General features: G+C 36.4%; 1 protein-coding gene across 3 annotated transcripts in view; it reads right to left on the bottom strand.

Annotated features, from left to right (window-relative positions):
* Positions 1–14,916, bottom strand: part of rpgrb (retinitis pigmentosa GTPase regulator b) — a 36,156-nt gene extending 21,240 nt beyond the window's left edge. For all 3 annotated transcript variants that reach the window (XR_005950866.1, XM_041259092.1, XM_041259093.1), the window contains exons 1-10: positions 14,828–14,916; positions 9,385–9,510; positions 7,819–7,911; positions 5,520–5,582; positions 4,485–4,643; positions 3,888–4,037; positions 3,385–3,543; positions 2,974–3,129; positions 1,169–1,293; positions 417–608 (exon numbers count right to left, since the gene is read on the bottom strand). Coding sequence is in view for 2 of the 3 variants with exons in the window: in XM_041259092.1 (XP_041115026.1) it covers positions 417–608; positions 1,169–1,293; positions 2,974–3,129; positions 3,385–3,543; positions 3,888–4,037; positions 4,485–4,643; positions 5,520–5,582; positions 7,819–7,911; positions 9,385–9,510; positions 14,828–14,858 (1,254 nt within the window). In the remaining variant the exon portion in view is untranslated. The remainder of the gene's footprint in view (positions 1–416; positions 609–1,168; positions 1,294–2,973; positions 3,130–3,384; positions 3,544–3,887; positions 4,038–4,484; positions 4,644–5,519; positions 5,583–7,818; positions 7,912–9,384; positions 9,511–14,827) is intronic.
* Positions 14,917–15,805: the final 889 nt, after the last annotated feature.

The following is a 15,805-nucleotide window of genomic DNA, read 5'->3' as shown; positions in this document are numbered from 1 at the left end:
CATCAACATTTAAGACTTGGAACAAACATGTCCAGTTTCCACTGATCTAGGTTGCAAGTTTTTTCTAACCTTGTATAACACACTGCCACCTGGTGGGTGACATCCCTTTATTTTAAAAGGAGTGCTAAAGAAAACTGAGCAGAAAAAAAATGTCCATTTTGATTTAGAGGAGAAGTATCCTGTGTAACACTGATAATGGGTTAAAAAGAATGCAAGACCAAATGGTTGTACTGTTAAAATGCAACAAAACTAAAATTGTTTACCAAAAAAAAAATATGGATGCAGTTTATTCTGGAAACCTTGTTTTAATATAAAATAAAACCCAATAAAGAGCTGGTTCTGATAGAGAGAGTGATATATTTTAGTATATAGTATACATATTTTGTATATAGTACATATTTAGTATATAAACGTACCCTTTCTCTCCGCCTCACTCGTGCAGATAATGTCCTGCTCAATGTGCTGGGTGTTGAAGGACTGCCTAAAACCTCATTGTAGGATTTCTCCAGATAGTTCTGAGTTATATCATCCTGCTGGAGAGTCACTTCCTCATAGCCTTGAGGTCTTGGGGCAGCAAGGACCAGCATGTGACATCCCCCACAGGCAACCTTGAAAAACATGTTACTGTGTAACTGCAGGGAGGTCTTATGTAAAATTGAGTTCTGGAGTAGTTCAGAATTACACCCCAGAAAATAATTATATTATTCAAAATAATTTTTAAATTATACAATTATTAGATTAGGAAAATAGAAAAGGCTGCAAGTTGCTTAGGATGAGGTCTTACATACACCTTCACTGTCTGATGAAGCTTGGCCAGAGAATCAATGACAGCCTGTATTAGTGTTTGGTTTAGGTTGTTGCGTTACTTGCTGTAGATTATCAAGATGTGGTTGTCTTTCCATATGATTCCAAGCCTGGACCCCACTAGGGACTGTCAGCGCAATAGCAGGATACCTTAAGCAGTTTTAAATAAGCATTTTTTAAATTACACAATTATCAGATTAGAAAAATAATGTAGTTATTTCAATACTGCATGGGTTAACACAGCTACTTTGACATTGTGTTAAAAAAAACAACGTAGCTACAGGTCACTGAACAAAAAAACTCATCATCAAGTGGTGAAACCTGTATACAGTGTACATGTTATATTACAGATTACGGTCCTTACAGACTGCACTGTGTACTTGAGAAACCTGGAACACAGCGTCGGCTTGAACTGGTTGGTAAAGTTCTCATCCCCAAGTCCCAGCTTGCCATGTCGTCCATCTCCGAAAGTATACAGAAGGCCATTGTCTAGACTCATAAAAACAAAATGAGACATCAGTGAGAAGGAGAAAGATATTATTAGTGAATTGAACCGTATCAATGTTTCTATTTTCTATTTTTCTATTAAAAGGCATCCATTAGACTGTCTTTATTTAGACCTGTTACTCTATTCACTGTGGATAACCTTTACAGAGCGGAGAGGGGTGCAAACTCTTTGAAGATCCCAGGATATCCTTATGTCATATATTTATTTCCATATAAAAGCATGTTCTTGTAATCATAACTGGCAAAAGAGATTGTTGAAAGTTGCAGGGGAGCTGGGGGAGATGTAGAAAAGGTGTATCGCTTCTAAAAAGTATCGATTTAGCCCTAAAAATTATTCTTCTTACAAAATGAATGTTTAGTGTATGAGTTTACAGATTTTATCATGCTATAATAATAGTTTTGTTCACGTATTCTATCTACTGAGTTCTTATGATGTAAATGAGGGAGGTGGAGGAACAGAGCAAGGGTGGACTGGCTTCCTCTGAAAGGAAAGTGATCATAGATAACATAAGATCGGAAGGCCTTGAGCAGCATTCAACACTGGAATATCAGATTGGCTTTGCCAAAACTCATAAAGGCATGGACAAAAAAAGGGTCTTTCATTACCATAGGCTACCACTATCGCGCAACCCGTTTTACAGAGACGACAGGCAATTCAGAGTTGTGCCGCCATCTACAGGACTATGAAACTTTGGTAACAGCAATATTTGCATTTGCATTCTTTTTTTTCGCTGGAGCCTTTCTAGCTTTTTTTTTTTTTAAATATAAACTCTTTCTTAAAGGATTTTGTCAAGATAATAGCCATTAGAACTGCTTCAGAATCTACCATGTCTAAATATAGCACATGTACAACAAAAATATTTAACAGAATCATAACTTAAATATCTATAGCATATCAAACTGAAATACACTTTTAATAACAATTTAATTTAACTTGTTTTTAAATAACATGCTGTGACAGTAAGAGGAAGAATTTGAGCTGTCAATCTTCCTCCCGACCAGAAAGGATGCTGTGTAAGGTTGGTGGTATGCTTTCCCATAGAGATGCTGAGTAGACATTAGGTGGGAACTGGGAGTCGGCTATTATGAAGGAAGCGCTTAGCTGCAAGTACTCTAAACAACTCCATTGTGATCAGCTGCAGGGCCTGCAGTGATTGGATACCCCGTGGTGCTGGGCTGGTCACAGGGAGGAGTTTGGCAGTACAAAGGCGTCGTAGTCATGTAAGAACGCCCTCTTACGCTGAAATGTGTTTTGAAGCTGGAGCCTGTTTGTTTTTGTATTTCGGTGCTATAGTTGCCGAGGACTAAGGAGCTAGGGAGCTGCTGCCACAGAGCCGGCATCATAACCCCGAGCACTACTCACCCCTGCACAGCCACACACAACCCAACACAGCACCAGCGGGATTGAGGGACACCAAGCACGTTTCCGTGCACATCAGAATTACAAATAGTAGAGTTGTTTTGGGAAAAACCCGCCATATTCCCCCCCGATACCACAGTTGGTAGAGGGGCAGATTTATTATTTTGTTTATAACAAATACAGACATTTCCTTCTTCACCACCCCATACACGCACATAGCTACACATGCATAGAAACTACTCTATCAGTAATACAGTATTATTGTGCAGAACAGGTTTCAAAACAGTATCAAATAAGCTTACCTGTTATTACAGCTGTATGGTTCTCTCCACACGCTATGTGGCTCACTTTCCTTTTTCTGAACTGTTCCACAGCCTTCGGTAGGGCAGCCTCAAAAGTAAAAGTGCCATGGCCCAACTGTCCAAACTGACCAAGGCCAAATGTGTAGACATCATCATCTTAAAACAGAAAAGCAAACTGTTTGTAACTGGCACTCTTGGTTGCAAGCGGTCTAAAATAATAAAGTAGCAGGGTCATTTAATATTCTAATTAAATTAGAAAAGAGCAACTTTAAATTCTGTTTGCATGGGTTTTAACTTCCTGGGCATGCACATGTTAACATATCCTTCCAAGGTTGGGTAGTATCACTTTCACAGCGTGTAAGACAGCAAGCAGCATACACACACACGCACACAATAGATCATGTGACCTACCTGTAAGTGCTACTGTGTGCCCACCACCGCAGGCAACCCGAGTAACTTGTGCAGAAATTCCCTGGACCAGCTGTGGAACTCTGTTGTTATTTAACTGTTCTGGGGGCAGTCCTAGCTTTCCATGGTCTGACTCTCCAAATGTGTACAGCTCTCCATCAGCTACAATGAAATGCAAAAAATTGTTTCAAGATCTTAAAAATAGTCTACTGTATTGCTGTTTTGGGGTTTGGGACACTTAAGAAAAGCATAAGCAAGGATCAGGAATCGTTAAACTTTTTACATATCAATGGTATTACATTTCCTGTTTCTTATGCATTTTGTTTCACCAAAGAGAGGGTGGGAGCCTAAGGAGAAATAAAATTGTTGGTTTCAGAAAAAGAAAAAAGTGTGATGCCACATTACTGTCTAGAAAGCAAGCACTCGTGACACTCAATTAAAATACTAAAAATATTATCAACAACACTATAACAAGATAAAGCTTGAATGTTGAAATTGCACTCTACCGGTTACGAGAGCGGAGTGATAGTATCCACAGGAGACCCAGGTAACTGGCTTCCCAACATCTACTTCATGAGGAACACACACATGGCTCTCATTGCCAAGACCGATCTGACCTTCAGAGTTATCGCCCCACATAAAAAGTCTTCCATCCTCTGCAGAACAGAGGAGGGAAAACATGGTTAGTACATTGCAATACTGACAGACCACTGTTTACTATATACTTCCATAGCTTTCATAACCTCAGTAAACAATATCACTTTTGAAAGAGTCAACATCCAATGTTTAAAAAAAAAATCTGTATTTCAAATATGCTGCTGCAGAATCTTTGTTGATGCCTAGCTTGGTGTATTAGTTTATAGATTTTAAAGTGCTATAATAATAGTTTACTGTTCATGTATTCTATCTACTGAGTTCTTATGATATAAATAAGGGAGGAGGAGGAAGAGGAACAGAGCAAGAGCAGACTGGCTTCCTCTAAAAGGAATGTGATCATAGATAACATAAGATCGGAAGGCCTTGTTCAACACTCAACACTGGAATATCAGAGTGGCTTTGCCAAAACTCATAAAGGCCCTGAATCTTAAAATGGAGAATCCTACCTGCCAGTGCTGCAGAGATGTTCGACCCTGCTGCCAGTTGTTTGATCTTACACTGTCCTGTGAAGAAGTCTACCTGATGGAAAGATGTTCTCTCCTCTGTGTCGCCCAGGCCCAGCTGCCCTTCATTATTGCCTCCCGCAGTGTATACATTGCCTTTAGCTTAAAATAAAAAGACATTTTCATTGTTTTACTGATGATTGTGAATTGTTACATGGCTTTACTTTGTGTTGTTATCTTCCCCTTGAAATGAGATAAACACATTAACCAAACTGAAATAACATGGAATGGTGGTATGTCCAGGACTATGAAGTATTCAAGAGACACTTAAAAATATAATACAAGTAATGCCTTCTGCAAGGGATATGTTAGCTATTATAAATTAGTGCTGAGACAAATATTCGAATATTAGAACAAGTGTTTTTTGACATGTATTTGGATACAAAACACCGATGTTCATATTAGCTAGAAATTGCAAAAATACCTTGCACCAGAAGTTGTGTGACAGTTTCAAAAATGGCTAATGAAAAAGAACCAGATTATGCACTGTCTCTGCCTGCACTCTGAGCAATACAATGGCTTTTATTTCTTTTTGAAAACAAACAAATATCCAAACAAATATTTAAATTATGAATGAATATCTGAACATGAAAATCATGTGTTCGTCCTAGCACTATTATAAACACACTGATGATCTCAAGGCTTGGAATCATATGGAAAGACAACTCCACACCTTGATAACCAAAAACTGATACAAGCTGTCACTGATTCTCTGCCCAAGCTTCAACAGGCAGTGAAGGTGTAATGAAAGACCTGATGCTAAGCAACTTGCAGCCTTTTCTACTTTCCTAATCTGATAATTGTACAATTTAAAAACGCTTATTATTTTGAAAGAATATAATTATTTTCTGGGGTGTAATTCTGAACTGCACCAAGTGTAGTTGTAAGTTAAAGAAAAGCTTGGTAGGACATTGACCACAAAATGAATGAGTACATATCCTAGTAATTCACTTTTTCTTCACCACTAGGGGTGCTTACCTGTGTACACAATTGTGTGGTTTCTTCCACATGCTGTCAGCTTAACCTTTTCAGATTTTAAAGCTGGAAAAACAAAGATGTTTGCATTAAGTTATCTTATCTTATTCCCCAGACCAGATCATTGCTTACTTGCAAAATAATGTTTTCCAAATTTTAGTAAATCATCAGAATTAGAGAGGGATTTCCATTCATTGATTATCCATATTATTGTAGATGTGACAATCCTATCATTTTTTAAAACAGCGTAGTTCTAATGTTCACATGCCATCACATCAATCCACGATTATTGCATTGAATTGCTAGCTTTTGAGGAATGCTTCTTACTTCAGATAGCAATACACTTTCAATCAATTATCCATGGTTTCGGGCTGTGATTTCTATAATCTTTTTTATTTTTTATTTCTATTTAATATTATAAAAATTTGAATACTCTCCACACAATAAAGCCATACTCACAAAACTATTGTTTTTTTTTGTACAAAGAATACATCTTTTTTTTTCTTATGTAAGTGAATGACAAAGGACTAAATAAGGATATAACGATTATTTTTGGAGACAGACTTTCTTTTTTTTTCTTATGTAAGTGAATGACAAAGGACTAAATAAGGATATAACGATTATTTTTGGAGACAGACTTTCATTGCATAGGGGATCTGATGTCACATACAGAAAACTCCCACTATTGTTCAAAATTGTTATATAGCCTTCACCACTGCATAATAACATAGCTGTATGAAAATGTAGATATGTGTAATTCATGCAATTATGAGTTAATAATATTTTATACCCCACAAACTCTCTACTTAAAATTATAGAGGAAAATGCATATTTATGGGCCAAAACATCTAACATGTGTGCTGGCACATCCTGTGAGTTTCTATGGCTATGTCATGTGGGGCCTAATATGTTTTAAAGATAAGCTCACAAGTCAGTCAATATAAACACAAAGGGCATGTTTCCATTAGCCAATCAGGGTCAGGATTGGGGCGAATTCCCGTTTTCAATTCCAATTCCATTTCCAATTCATTTTAATCAATTCTAATACATCACTGATCAATCACAACAATCATTGTCTCTAAAATATCAATTCCAATTTCAATTCCTTTGAATTAACTGGAATTGGAATTGAAAAGCAGGAATTTACCCCAACTCCATTCACTGACATAAGCCTTGCCATTATAAATTAAATTAAAAAACAAAAACCTAACTCACAACTTTGATATAGTAGGAAACACTTTGCATCATTCTTTAAAAAGGCAATTAGAAGACTGTCAGAGGCGGTATGATCCCTCTGCTAACTTGAATTTGTGCATTAACTGTATCTGGAAAAACTGCAATTAGGTTGCCTCCTCCTGTTTCACATACCTTATACTTGGAAAAAAACACCTGTAATAGCTAACATGTCTCACTGGAGCCTCAGCGTTAACTGTCTATTGTGATCTCATTGCATAGCATGCTCAGAAAGAATAGCCAGGGATGAACAGAAATAAAATGAGACTAAACTGAATGGTGTTTTTTCATATGCAAAAGTGTCTTAACTTTGGAGTCAACATAGTTTACCCTGCTACATATACAACTTATCATTTTACATTCCATATGTAGGATATTTTAGTTTATAGATACACTGAGGAGGGTACAATCGGCATTGGTTTACCCCATAATAATTTTGTATTACGTGCATTATTTCAAATGTTTTGCATTGAATATAGGCTAAATTACTTAAATTAGAAAATACTGGTTCCCACAAAATACACAATTGTCTGTATTTATAACTGTTTAATGTCTAGTCACGGTGTTGTGCATTTTATTTTATTTTTTGCATGAGTTAGACTAGAAATGTATCTAATCAAGGATGTCACAGTTCATTAAATAGGACACCTCTTTTTAATCATCTTTAGCTCCAGAATGTACCACATCATAAACAGTTATATATCCCACACAAGCAAAGTCAATAGGCAACAGCTACAGGCCTTTCAAAACAGATTCTACAATGTAAACGATCATACCTAAAACCCAAACACATAAACAGTATCCTATAATCTGCATTGCTTATCGACATGTGTGGATATGTGTATGGGTAACAGGACTACTATTCCAAAGATTTGAGTATCCTGTATTGTACATTAAAAGTAGCCTGCAAGAAAAAGAGAAAACACCATTCTACTGTACACGGAACCACATGGAAATCAGAACGACAGCTTTAAATGACAGCAAAACAATGAGGCCTCTCGATGTACGGATCTGGCGTCTGTTTGTTTTCTTTACACTCTACACAGAGACAATAGGAAGGAGGACTAACCTTTCACACATGTGGGCTTGTTGACTGTGTTCTTTGTTCCCAGACACAGCTGACCCCAATTATTGCTGCCAAACATGTACAGCTTGCCATTGTCTGTGGAAATCACATTATACAATATTATGTGCCGCAATGCGTCAATGACAAGTCAACAAAATGGTTCTTGATTTGTTAGACAGTAGCTCTTCTTTTGCTATGCACAAGATGCCTGTTCCTGGAACCCTTTTACTCTAGGTCACATCTTGTGTGTGCTGACTCAGCAGTGTCTTTAGTATATCTTCAGAAGCCTCCAAAGTTCTATAGAACTCTGTGCCAATGCTCACTTCCACAGCTCGGTATTGTTTCTCGGTTTAGTCTCTACCTAGTGAGAAGTATTGAATAGCAATAACCTGTGTTTTAATGGTAACGTTTTGCCATTTGAAGTCAAGATTTGACACACATTACATTTGAAATGTATTTCATATTTCAATAATTTCTGTGTTTGACCAAATTATTCGGATATTTCTTCCACCTATGAAAATATTGTTAAAAAACATGGTGTGATATAAGCTTTCCATAGATGTACAACTTACATGGTTTTGAGATAATTAGAATTTTTAAAAAGAAACATATTTTTGTCAAAAAGGGGTAAAGATCAGATCTATTTGGTACAAAACTGACACATAATCTGAGGAATATTATTAACCCTCTTAAACACTTCTAGGCAGAACAACAAGGTTTTTGGACCTTTAAGCTCAAAAGGTCCAAAAACATGACTACAGTATGTGACCTTTGACATCACATGATCATACTACCTCACACTCTAACATATTAAATAAAAACACAGATCTTTTGTGTTAATCCAATGTATAAAAATCTGCCCTCTTTGTCTTCCCGCCACACCTCATCGTTTTAATATTAATTTCATGTAAGTAACATGAAAACAGCCTGTATTTTATTATCTCTACCTGGGGTTCAGGTTTTTCAAAATTCAAAGCTCTTTTTTTAAATACAGATGATAAGACTACTGCTGCTTATTTTTCATTTAATAATCTGCAGTTATATACTATTGACAAGGTTCTGATGCTAAATTATTTTATCATTTACATAAAGCAGCATCCATTATATAACATCAAACACACAGCTGAACGTATCATGTTAGCAATGGAATAATTTAAAAGCCTCACCCAGGAGACGTTATTTCTGAAATGCGTGGGTGTGTGGATCAAATGTGTTGTTCAGGAGGTCTGTTTAACCACCAATGAGGAACACAGGTGTTGTGTTTTTTTTTTTTCCTGTAACACTTTATAAAGGATATCCTTAACGAGCTTCAAATGTCACTTTAATTTTAAAAAAAATTACATTCCCCTTACTGATATAATGCTTGGGGCAGGCACAGGTCAAAGGTCACATTGTCACATGATTTCAATATGAAACAAGGAAGGATGTTCAGTCCCAGCACTTAGAAATATCCAAACAAGCTAAAAGCAAGTCCAGAGTCAGGTAAAGGCAGAGAAAAATTACTTATCTAAATATTGGAACATCGGAATTTAGTCTGAAGCTTTAATGAAACAGAACACACTTTCTCACCTGTTACAAGCGCTGTATGCTCATCCCCACAGGAAATGCGGACCGCACTGTCGTTTTTCAACCAGAATTTGCTTGGAACGTTGTCTGCAAACTTGCTTTTTCCAAAGGTGAAGACAGCCCCCGATTCTTAAACAGAGTAAGAGAGTGAGGGTCTGTTTGCAATTTTTTTTTGTTTTTTTAACTCTTGTTTGATCCCAAGTGCTTTACATTAAATATAAGTTCATGAAATCAAGAAATAACTTGTTATAAAACCTAACATGCTGGTAATAAAATTACCATATTTCCACAACAAAAGCGAATACTAATATCGTTTAATACACACTGTTTAGAAGTGAAAGATTGGCTTAAATTGATTTATCCTATATGTATTATCATAGCCTTACACAACTTCAAAAAAAACACTGTACCAAGTGTCCTACACATTATCATAGATTCACAGGCCTTAGTTGTCATAAAGCCATAGTTTTAACCATAGATAAATGGTTTGTAAATAATTGCAATTTATTGTTACTCTGATATTTAACATTATGAAAATAGTTCTAGGGCAACTGTGGCTGTGTATGAATAGTTCCGATATAAAATTGTATATTACTGATAATTCCGTAGATGCATGTCTTCATGCTTCAGGATTTTTTACTTTAAAAAGTCTTAACTATCTGAAAGAACATACCCAAATGTTAAATCAATGTACAAACCTCTCACCCTCTTGTACATTAATAGTTCAATAGTATTTACATAAAATCTGTGATTTTACGAATTACTGGAAAATGTAAGAGAATGGAAAATGAATGGTCAATATTGTGGCTTCATAGATGTGCATTCCTGCAGGGATTAACCCAAGTCCCACCCATATAAAATAAACCACATATTTTCATGTCTTTTAATAATTACTATTCTGTTTTTATAACCTTGTAATTGATTTGTCAATTGTGACAGTATGTGTTAATTGTAGCATATCAATTATATTGTACTGCGAGATTCCCATCACCACCTAATAATGACACAACACAACACAGTTTAAGGCCACAGCTTTATTAGATTAAATAAAATTAAATAAACTTATGGGGGTTATTTGCCCCTCTGCGCAAACGTGGTCAAAGGCATATAGTGTGTGCTGGAACTGGGAAAATAGTTTAGCAAGTGCTGCCAGTGATCACCTACGTTTGCATGAAGCGCATGATTTTCTCCTACAGGGGTTGTGCAAGGGCAAGAGCTCTGTGCTTGGCAGCTTTTGCTCACAGATAATGAATGCAAACTGGGCGGAGTGTACTGTGTGTGTACCCATGAGGTATTTTCCCCTCTGTCTTACTAGCACATTTTTACACGTGGGCTATAAACAGAGATGAAATCTGAAATTGTTAAAGATGGCAGAGTTTGAGTTATACGAGTTAGTGCATCTCGACACAGCAAGAAGGCAAAGACAACAAATCCGGACCTCTCCTCCTGAGAGGGTTTTGTAAGGAGTCTTTCACACCAGAACATGTAGTCGCGTGCAACTTCTTCATGGCCAAGCTGACAAGATAACTCCTCTTTTGACAATATGCCCAGAATCATTAACTTGCTATCCTGTGAAATGAATGCTATGCTCTGCAAAACAGAAAACCTTGCAGGTTACACGTGCTTTATCTTATCCGCTGTAGCCCAAAGCAGAGAAACAGAATAGACATTTCAAAGTAACTTTATGCTATTTTGGCAGGCAGTACTGACCAGAGACATTGCAAAGTAATCACAATATATATTCTCTACAAAAGCTGAAAGACAGCCGTGCCATACCCCCTATAATATTGATTATAAACCCTATATTCTTACAGTTTACAGGCAAAGTATTTGTTTTTTGGCACTGACCGTGACTGTATTAAGAGACTGCGACTCAATATGTAAATAATAGCTGATTTATGCAATACTGCATGTGTATTTAGAACCAGTCACCCATTTGCACTGCCTTGCCTGCTGCTGTAAAGGTAACGGCAGCGCTTATTTTTTATGCAACAGGTACATTTCAGATCCCAGTTTCAGACATTGTAGGCATGAGTCAGTCAACATTTTCACAATGGCAAGTTAACGCTACTTTGTTAAAGGTTGCCAGTGATTACATCATTTTCCCTGAAACACCAGAGCAGAGCAAACAGAGATCTGCACTGAATTTAATCATCAGTACAAGTACGTACCTCATGTAACAAACATCACATTTCTCTCTCTGAGAACCTCTGCTTCCTCGTTCTTGACAAAGCGCTTGTTGTGCCCTCTAATGCCATTTTCCCTTTTGTGCACGGATGCAGTGCTGAGATGACCATTTGTATTTGAAAATGCTTAATTATCATATGACTTACTAAGTTCCAAGAGACAACGTCAGAATGTGCAACTACTGATTGCCCTGAATGGGGAAAAAAGTGGGACCCAGCAGGTTCGCAAACCCATCGCACTTGTGAACCTGATGCACACCAATTTGCCTCTGCCAATAGCTTTGCACTTGCCCAGAGAAAATCAGGCCCTAACCCTAAACTACAGTGCCTATAGTAGGTATTCACCCCCCTTGGATGTTTTCACAGTTTGTTGTGTTACAACCTGAAATCTTGATACATTTAAATGGGATTTTTTTTCCCTTTGATTTACATAACATACTCAACACTTTCAATGTGTGAAAAAATGGGAAGGGGGGTGAAAAAACAAACCAATTAAAAATAAAAACCTGAAAAGTCTTCATTAGATAAGTATTCACCTCCTTTGCTTTGACACTCCTAAATAAACTCAGGTGTAACCAATTGCCTTGGAGAAACTGTCCATGTGTCAACAATAGCTCAGGTACTACACAAATCTGGCCTATATGGAAGAGTGGCAAGAAGGAAGGCATTTCTGAAAAAAGCCCATGCAAAATCCTGCTTGGAATTTGAAAAAAAGCATGTGGGAGACTCCAAAAAGATGTGGGAAAAGATTCTGTGGTCCGATGAAACAAAAATTGTAATATTTGGCCTAAATGCAAAGCGTTATGTCTGACGCAAACCCAATACAACACATCACCCAGGAAACACCATCCCTACTGTGAAGCATGGTGGTGGCAGCATCATGCTATGGGGATGCTTTTCATCGGCAGGGACTGGGAAGCTTGTCAGGGTAGAGGGCAAAATGGATGGAGCTAAATACAGACAAATCCTTGAGGAACACCTCCTTCAGTCTCCCAAAGACCTTAGACAGGGACGGAGATTCACCTTTCAGCAAGACAATGACCACGAGCACACAGCTAAAGCGACACTGGCGTGGCTTAAAAACAAGAAAGTGAATGTCCTAGATTGGCCCAGTCAAAGCCTGTTCAAAGTGCTGAGTAGGTTGTGTAAATCAAAGGGAAAAAAAATCCAATTTAAATGCATCAAGATTTCAGGTTGTAACACAACAAACTGAAAACATCCAAGGGAGGTGAATACCTACTATAGGCACTGTAAATACTGTACATAAATACAATGACATTGTTTTACCATATACCAATGGAGCAGCTTCAGCCTCTTACTAGTGGGTACATTTTTTTTGTACCAAATGTATACTAGGTGAACAGTATAATCAAAATAACTATTTTTTGTGCTGTATATTTTATTTTGAGAAATTATTATTCTATGAATACAACAGGTTTCGTTGTCTTTCACGATCTTTAGCAAGCTTAGAGCTATATTAAACATACAACCACACAAACATACTTAAATATTTTATGACGTGTAATAGACATAAATATATATATATATATATATATATATATATATATATATATATATATATATATATATATATATATATATATATATATATATATATAAATATATGTTTTGCGATTGATGATTACTGGGATATCTTACATTGATTTTCAAAACTGTTACATTAACGATACGCACACACTGTCCTCATATAGGATGAACCCAATCGAGTGCTGTTCGCCCACCCTAATACTAGTGATTAGCAAAACAAAAGCCTAACCAAAATAAAATAAAAACGTCTACAGCACCTGCGAGAGTATTTCTTATAAATACACAATGGTATTTATGACTGTAAGTTAAGAATTAGGAAAAGAAAATAATAAGCCTAAAGAAAAATTCACATTAAAATCAGACTATAATAACGGCATCTGAGTGGTCCCGACCACCTCGCAGCACACAAGACACAGTACCATGATTTTGCTGGAGTGGTCCGGGCCACAGGCCACAGAATGCGACAACTCCAAATTCAGTTGTGGTAGTGACCAGCTTCTCTACAGGAAAAGAGCTTTGGGAGTAATGCACATCTAAATCCCCGCCTGAGTTCTGTTTACTTTAACCAAGTAAAACGGTAACTATTGACATTTTTATTTATTACTGCAAGGCTTGGTCAGAGATCCAATGGGGAATCACAAAAATTGCTTTCCAAGAAAAACTGCGACCATTTGTTTAGTTTTTGCCTGCTTTTTTTTTGTTTTGTTTTTTTCCCTAAAGGGATATTTATTGTAATAATTGTGAGCTTCCTGATAAGATTTAACAATGTACCTCCCCCATGAAAAAAAAAAACAAAAGAAAATCATAAAAATTATTTAAGTCTCACAATGATTTGTTTTCAGGAGGGTCTATTAAACATTTCATTGCCATTTGTTGTTGAAATTTGTCATGGTGATGATCTTTTTCATCATTCTTATTTTATTAATTTACAGTCGTGGCGGGAGATGTATGTTACTGACATTCTTGATTATTTCTGTACTACATATTTATGTATTGGTAAAAGCTAACTTACTGTTTGTGTTTTTACAGTCAATGAACGTCTTGCCCTATGTGATAATATAACCTGAAATAAAATAAATACATTCAACAAATCAAAACAAAACTAAAACTAAAAAAAAGATTACAATACAACTGCTTTCAGGTATTACAAATCTGGAAAACAGGACGTCCCCTAAAAGCACGAAAGTCATGTACCTCTTTCATACTGTTTAATCCAAAAAGTGTACCACTACAAATGTCAAAGTTCTTGGAAATTGTTTTCAGTTGGTTATTGTTATAATCAGGAGCAAGTATACGGGTGTACCTGTTGCTACCCTCCACGCAAGATGCATTTATCTTAATAATATCAGCAATTATTTTCGTAAACGTAAAAATAAAAGGAAAATTTACAGCGCGTGCATATCAATGATTTCTTTAGCCTGCTTGTTGTCGACATACGCAAAATGTACGTTTTTTGTTTTCACACCGTATGAACTCTAAAATGTAATATTATTAGAAAACTGAGTATTTAAAATACAACATTGCGGCTGTGATCTGTTGAACCCATACAAAATACAGCGACAATAACGGAGCAAATGGAAAATAACAAGAACATCGTGTTCTTCTCTGTATTCCACAAGCTTCACAACTGTCGATCCTCAGAGAAATATTTGTATCCACATTCATACTGAGTAACTGTTCTGTGATAAAATAGCGCAATGTAAGTCACTTACCAGGTATCTCGTCATCTGCCTCCCCTGCCATATTTCTATAATTTGCTCAGTCAGACAAGAGCTGTCTGCTGTGTTTCTGTGACTCGGGAGACAACCCCGGAAGTAAACAAAAAATGTGCCTCTAGCAACCACAGGTCAAACACTGACAGAGCAACAGAGTGCAGTGTGCGCTGCAATTTTTCATCACCACCGGTGCAGTTTTATTTATGTATTGCATATTGATAAACGCATTGAAGGATTTAAAGAAAAGTAGCATATTTTGCACTAGTTGTGTAACTTGGTTGTACATAATCATTTGTTTGTGGTAGATAGTAGTGATCCCAGATTTTGACTTGCCTCAGATCAAATCTTTCGGACAGTAATTATAGGACATTTCTTTGTCCTAGTTAATCTGAATTAATGAAACAGTTAAAACAGCCCTTTTAAAACAATATTTTACGGAAATAACCGAGCTGTGAAAGTAGGAAATAATGCCTTTTCGAGGCGACAATTAGTTTACACGGCAGGCCTATAACCAAAATAGTTTCTTTGAAGGTTTTTATAACTAAGAAGTCAATCTATTAATTGTACACGTCTGCTCTCATTGCATTTTATAGCGTGTATCTGACTTGCCTGTACTTTTTTATTTTATTTATTTTTATTTATAATCATAAACTTCACCAGGGTAGTATTAAAAATAACATTTACAATCCAACAGTTTTACAGATGTTCATGTTTGGACATGTATATAAAGCAAAGCTACCGTGTGATATTCCACTTTAGTAAAATATGCAATATTTGGTTTTATTCCTTTTATATTTACATTTTTGGATATGATACTTAGCCTATAATATATTATAATATCTGGGGGAAAAAAATGAAGTGGAAGATCACATCATGAACATGAATTGTTAGTTGAGTGGACAGATAGCTTGACAGATCTTTCCAGAATCAACAGGTTATATCACATTGGTAAAACAAATGTTCAATAGATTCATC

Source organism: Polyodon spathula, chromosome 9 (assembly GCF_017654505.1).
Source record: "Polyodon spathula isolate WHYD16114869_AA chromosome 9, ASM1765450v1, whole genome shotgun sequence".
Lineage (NCBI taxonomy): Eukaryota > Metazoa > Chordata > Actinopteri > Acipenseriformes > Polyodontidae > Polyodon > Polyodon spathula.
This window is presented reverse-complemented; position numbering and strand designations above follow the sequence as displayed.